The following is a 6,000-nucleotide window of genomic DNA, read 5'->3' as shown; positions in this document are numbered from 1 at the left end:
GGGCGGTCGCTCCCTCCGGGCATCTGGGGACGTTTGTCCTCGCCTGTGGCGATTTGGGCTTTGCTCCTGTTCCGTGCAGTTTTCCCCCCTCTTCTGCATCTCTGGGTTTGCAAATGGAGGCCGACGACGCCGACAGCCCGCCCCGGCGCGCCCCGGCTTCCCGACTCCGCCGCGCCGTGGGCCGCTGCTGCCGGCGCTGAAGGGGCCGCCCCGCGCCACCCTCCCCGTCCACGCCGCCTTCCGAGGATCGTCGCTTGCGCTCTTGTTTTTGAACGAGAGTGAGGACTGAGTTGGAGACTTTTTCTTTTCTTTTCTTTTTTTTTCTTTTGAGAAAAGGGAATTTCGTCCCAAATAAAAGGAATGAAGTCTGGCTCCGGTGGAGGGTCCCCGACCTCGCTGTGGGGGCTCGTGTTTCTCTCTGCCGCGCTCTCGCTGTGGCCGACGAGTGGAGAAAGTGAGTATTTGCTCGCCGCCCGCGGCCACTGCGGGAACTTTTCCTCCGAGGGGCTGCGCCCTGTTTGGGAAAACCCAGTTGCCACGGGCGCAGCTGTCGGACTCCGGGACTCGGGAGCGGAGGGTGGGGCTCTCCGGAAAGGCAGGAGGGGAGCTTCAGGCTCAGGAGCCCCACCGACCGAGGCTCAGCGCATCCATGCTCAGGAAGGGCCTCAGGGCTTTCTCTTTCGCTGTCCCGGGAGCGCTGTCCCGCGCGCGGCCTGGTGGGTGGGCAGCCCTTGCCCCCCGGCTCTGCAGGGACAGCCCACCCGCGGGCACTTGGTGGGTTAGTTGGTGTTTGGGTGGGCCCAGGGTCCCTGCCACCCTCGCCTCTCCTCACCCCTGCGCGCGGGCCCCTCCGCACCCAGCGCCCATCCCGCGCAGCGCACCACGGTGACAGCACCTTTGGAGGTTTCGCGGGTGGCTGCTGGGGTTAGACCGAGTGCGCCGTGGCGGCGAGCGGGAGCCTCCTGCCCCGCGGGGTGCAAGTTGTCCTTGAGGGGGAGGTGCGGGGGTGGGGAGGCCTCGCGGCCCCAGGACACGTTTCCAAACATCACGGCGCGGCCTCCCGTCGTCCAACTTGTTTGTCCCGTAAGGCCCCTAGGGTTTTTGGCCTTTGGCATCTTAACGATTCAGTGGGCGTCTGATCCCCTCTTCCCTCACGGCTTGGTGACTCGGGGCTCATCGGTGTGGCTCTGGGGTTCAGGATGTACTCCCGGCCTTTCCCTAAGGAAGTCTTCAGACTCCTTCGGGGGTGCGAGGCTTGGATCCCCAACTTTGAGGGCCCTTGGGCAGTCTGTAAGTGTCTACCCAACCCTGGACACCTCTTCTTCCTAAAAGCGTCTAAGTAAGACGTGGTAGGGACATCAACCCATGCGCAGAGCTGACGTGCTTTTCCACACACGTGTGCTCTCAGCACGGGTTTAGGGGCAGCCACACGACCACGAGGGGACACCTGAACTCCCAGCCCGGGGGAGAGGCGTCGTGTGCGGTGGTTTGGACAGTGCGTGTGGAGGAGTGGTGCTTTTGTTTTGCGAGCGCGGAGCCCTGGCCTTGGTTTTGTTGTGGCCAGAGTTGGGTTGAACTGCCACCCCCCCACCCCGCACTTCCTTTGTACACACTTCATAAGCAGTATCGCTCCACGCTCGCTATCGCTTGCAATCTGATAGCTTTTGTTTTGGTGGTGTCGGGTAGGAGGGAAGGAGGGAGGGAGTGTGTTTGTGTGTGTGTGTGTGTGTGTGTGTGTGTGTTGGGGGTGTCTCTGGGAGTGAGAACTCTCCACAGTGGCAGGAGAAGGGAGGGGGTTTGTTCTCGGGAAAAACTGTGGCATACTGATAGTTTTGAGATGATAGAGTAATTTGAACATGATTAAAAAGTTTAAATGCAGTCTCCGAGCTGGGGCTGGGGAGGTGAGGGCGTGCGGATGAGTAATGGTTGCAGAATGTATGCAGGTGGTGCCTATTAACTTTGAAAAATCACGATGGAGTCTTGAGTTAGCAAGGGAAGATGATGGAGACTGCGCAGGGCGTGCGGCCCCACCACTGGGGTAGTTAACAAAGACTTTTTCTATAAACAAATCCTTGAACTTCTTCTAAGAAATGTCTACTACGGAGTACGAGCAGATCTTTATAGAACTATAGCTGTTTACTGCCTGGAGGAAGGCGCAGACTGGGCCGACACACAAATCTGGGCTCTCCTGTCCTTTGTTTTCCAAACTTTGAACATACTGGGTTGGGCGGAAGGCTTCTGGCTCCCTTATACTCAAGCGTTTAGATGGTGTTTGGGGGCAGGGAGGATTTCTGGCCTTTAAGGACTAAATATGGTTTAGAAGGCACTACCAGGGAGTCCATTTTACTATGGCATCCTATTGGACTATGTGCTTTCTCTGCTTTGATTATTTATTAGAAGTTCTGAAATGCAAAAAGTAGCAGCCAGGGCCTGGCTTCTTTGGAGCAACATGCAGGCATCTGAAGCAGGTTCACTGTGACTGGGTCTTCATGAACAGTATTCTTTGTCTAGAACAAGGGTGGTAGGAGAAAGGTATTTTAACGTGTGTTGTTTTTAATCTGGTGATGACTGACCAAGTTCTTCCTAACCCTTGCTGAAAATGTGGTGGATGGCTAGAAGGAATCCTGGTTAGGGCCTGCTGAAGTCCTGACTCAAGCGGGTGTCTGCCCTTCCCTGTTTACAGTGGAAGGGGTTCGTGAAACACAGGAACCCCCCTCGAGCTTTAGTCTCAAAGGTGCTAGCCCACTAAATCCGGAGTAAGTCTGGGTCCCGACAGAGTTGGTCTTTGAGCCATGCAGTTTCACTTGGTGGCTTAGGGATTGATTGGCGATTCTTTGGAGTGTGACAGCAGTGGGGTGCTTCCATCTTTAACTGTGGACTGTGGAAGTTTCTTGAAGAGAAGTTAGCCTTGCAGACTTGTTTGCTCTGGGCAGGAGGCTGAGCAGAGCTTCTGAACAAGAGAGTTTAGGAGTTATGAGTGGCAGCCAGATAATCTAGGACTGTTTTCTGTTTTGGAAATCAACATGCACTTCAGAGTTACTGTGGCCAGTCTCCTAAAAAGGATTTAGTCACCTTTCTTCCTAGGGCCTGGGAACATCCCATTGTCAGAGGAATGGAGGTCTGTGAGATGTTGGTGTTTAAAGAAGTCAGTTTTTTTTCGTACCTATCAGAAGGAGAACCCAGAATAAGAGCTTTTGAAAGAACGTAAATAGCAAATTATAGTTTAGGTCCTTCTGCAGGGAGTTAGGGAGTCAGCTGTACTTTGTGGAGGGGCGGGCCATGGGGACTCAGGACTTGAAGTTTATAAAGGTTTGCATTGTGAAAGGATTAGAAAAGAACAGCTCTGTGAACTATGCCAGGACATTGAAAATATTACAGATAGAGAAAGAAGTCAGCTACAGAACGCGAACTATCCCATGATCCCGTTGATGTGAAATGTTCAGTCTACAGAGAGAAATTGATCCCCAGGTGCTGGGGGAGGACAAGCTGGGGAACTGAGTGCTAAAGGCTACAGGGGTATTTTTGGGGTGATGAAAATGTTCTAACCTCGGTTTTTGGTGATGGTTATACAACTCTGAATATACTAAACAGCAGCAACAGCTACAAAAACCTTTGCATTGCACTGTGTGTTTGAAAACACTTGTCTCAGGGTAGGTGATAATATTCGAACTCATTTCTTTTTTTTTTTAATTACAAAGATTGAGAAGAATGCATTGTGCCACCTAGGACGTAAGATTTGACTAAATAGATTATTCAGTAAACATTAATGCAGGTTGGTGTTGCTCTTTTTTTTTTTTCCTTTTCTTTTCTGAATTCATGAGCTTTGGAGATCCGTGAATTAGTGCACTACAACAAATTGACAATTGAAATTGTCACTGCAGGATCGGGTGCCAGGCAAGAAATGGACACACAGATAAAGAGTGTTGGTCATTCTGTGATTCTTAACAGTAACAATCTTCACACTGAATCCAAACTGATGGTCTGTAGGGTTTAGGAGCCCAGGCAAGGGGCCTGTTCGTGCCTACAGCCTTCCAACAAAGAAATAATGTGTTGTTTTGAGCAGGAAGGGAAGTTCATCTCTCCTGTATTAACTACAAGTGGTAGTGACGGCAGAGAACGAACTACTGCTTTTTTCTTTTTTTTAACTTAGAAATTTTATTTCTTGAATACCCACTACCTGAGTTAGATGGGTCTTGGTTACAGTTGTTTAGGAGCCTATTGCCTTAAAAAAATTAAATGAAAAGTTAAATTTTCTTAGAACAGAGATTTAAGAATACAGTCAATCGGTTTTGTTTTTAAAGAACTGTTGTGCTTTTATCTAAATGTACTTTGCCTTTTCCGTAGGAACAGACATAGAAAATAATATTTGCATTGGGTTTGGCCTTTGTCTCAAGGTTGTTTATTGTTGAATATATTTCCTGCCCTTGTTATTGTTGCAAGGTAGGTCAGTAATGAGCATCAACGGCCTCCCTCTCTCCCCCCTCCCCCTCCCTCCTCCTCCCCCATTCCCCCTTGAGGTACTTTTGTTTTCTTTTTAATCTGGTTTCATTTGATTTGTAAGAATGTACTTCCAGGAACTCGATCTAGCTAGCAGTTAGTGGGCACCTATGTATGAAAGCTGAACTAGTGCTAGATATTGAATTCACCAACAGAGAAAGGACTTTCTTTGCTGCTGCCTTTGGGGCATTTTCCATGTATTCACATGGAAAGAAGTTACTTGAAAAATCAGACCCCCCCCCCACACCCACCCAGACCTGGCGTGCAGCACCCATGTTGAAATCCATGCTGGGGCCCTTTAAAAACATCTTTGTAGGTGTGGCTGGTCTGGTGGGCAGCCAGTGCTACACTGTTCTTACACTATGATAGGCTCCCTCATATTGGAATTTCACTGTAGACCATAGCATGCGGGTATCCGCCTGCCTATCAGGCATTGTTGTAACACGGAATCATAGTTGTGGTTAAAACTGTGCATATGGTATAATGGGTCTTCTGGTGTGTAACTCTAGCACTCAGGAGTCTGAGGCAGGAGGATCACCAGTTTGAGGGCAGCCTGTGCTACACAGTGAACCCCTGTCTCAAAATCAAAACATCAACAAAATAAAAATTAGTCACATGTATGTTCCTAAGTGTTGCCTGACATGGTTCACGTTTCAGGAAAGGTGGGACCAGTTTCTGAGGCGCTCCTCCATGTATACATTGCTTCCACAGCTTTAAGATAACCATTAGGAAGTGTTCAGGGTTTCAGATCTTTGTGATTTAAAAATGGATGGACTGTTTTTTTAAAAGTATGAGGGGTAAGAATGAGATGAAGAGGCAGTAACCCCTTAAGACTTTTTTTTTTAATCACAAAAGCATACAGGGCCAGGTTTTCTCTGGGTTGTGATTTTCCCTGGTTTGTTTTCAAAGCTCACTTAAAACTCAACTCCAGTTCATAGAGGAGGTGTTTGTGCCTGGAGGCCAGCTTGCTTTGAGCGCTCTTCTTAGCCGCTGTACGACAGGTGCTATCTGAGCCCTAGAAACAAGCTCTTTTTCAGTTGCACCGAGTCTGTAACAGTGACACACGTGCTGTGGCTACGGCCCTTCTCCGTCCAGGATGTTCTGAAGGAAATGCTGAGCACTTGAAAAGACAACAGACTGTACAGTGGAGGATGCACTCTGTGCCTCCCTCGGGTAAATAGCTTTTGGCCCCAGGTCAGCAAGAGGAAGTTTTCCAGTTCCTTATAAAGATGTGTGATTTGGCTTATACTTAGGATGGATGCAGTCCTACTGTTTTGTGACACTGAGATCTGTGGACATTGAGGGGAACATAGCTGGTGTCTGGTATTTGCAAAGATTGTAATTAAAATATGTACATATGCCCTATCTCAGTGCCCTCACCCCATGGATCTGATTTGTTCAGAGACTAGGACATGGGTTTGTAAAAAAAAAAATGGTTAGTAAGCAAAGGATCTTTAAAAATAACTTTGGCACGATGAAGTTCATTGCTTTTGTTAAAGTGTT

At 49.1% G+C, this 6,000-nt stretch overlaps 1 protein-coding gene across 1 annotated transcript in view; it reads left to right on the top strand.

Annotated features, from left to right (window-relative positions):
* The first annotated feature begins 331 nt into the window (after positions 1-331).
* Positions 332-6,000, top strand: part of Igf1r (insulin like growth factor 1 receptor) — a 280,892-nt gene continuing 275,223 nt past the window's right edge. Inside the window, exon 1 of the mRNA XM_040730426.1 lies at positions 332-454. Coding sequence (XP_040586360.1) covers positions 361-454 — 94 coding nt within the window. The 5' untranslated portion in view covers positions 332-360. The remainder of the gene's footprint in view (positions 455-6,000) is intronic.

This window comes from Mesocricetus auratus, unplaced genomic scaffold, assembly GCF_017639785.1.
Source record: "Mesocricetus auratus isolate SY011 unplaced genomic scaffold, BCM_Maur_2.0 Super-Scaffold_4256, whole genome shotgun sequence".
NCBI classification, from domain to species: domain Eukaryota; kingdom Metazoa; phylum Chordata; class Mammalia; order Rodentia; family Cricetidae; genus Mesocricetus; species Mesocricetus auratus.
The sequence above is the reverse complement of the archived record's forward strand: the minus strand, read 5'-3'. Positions and strand labels throughout refer to the sequence as shown.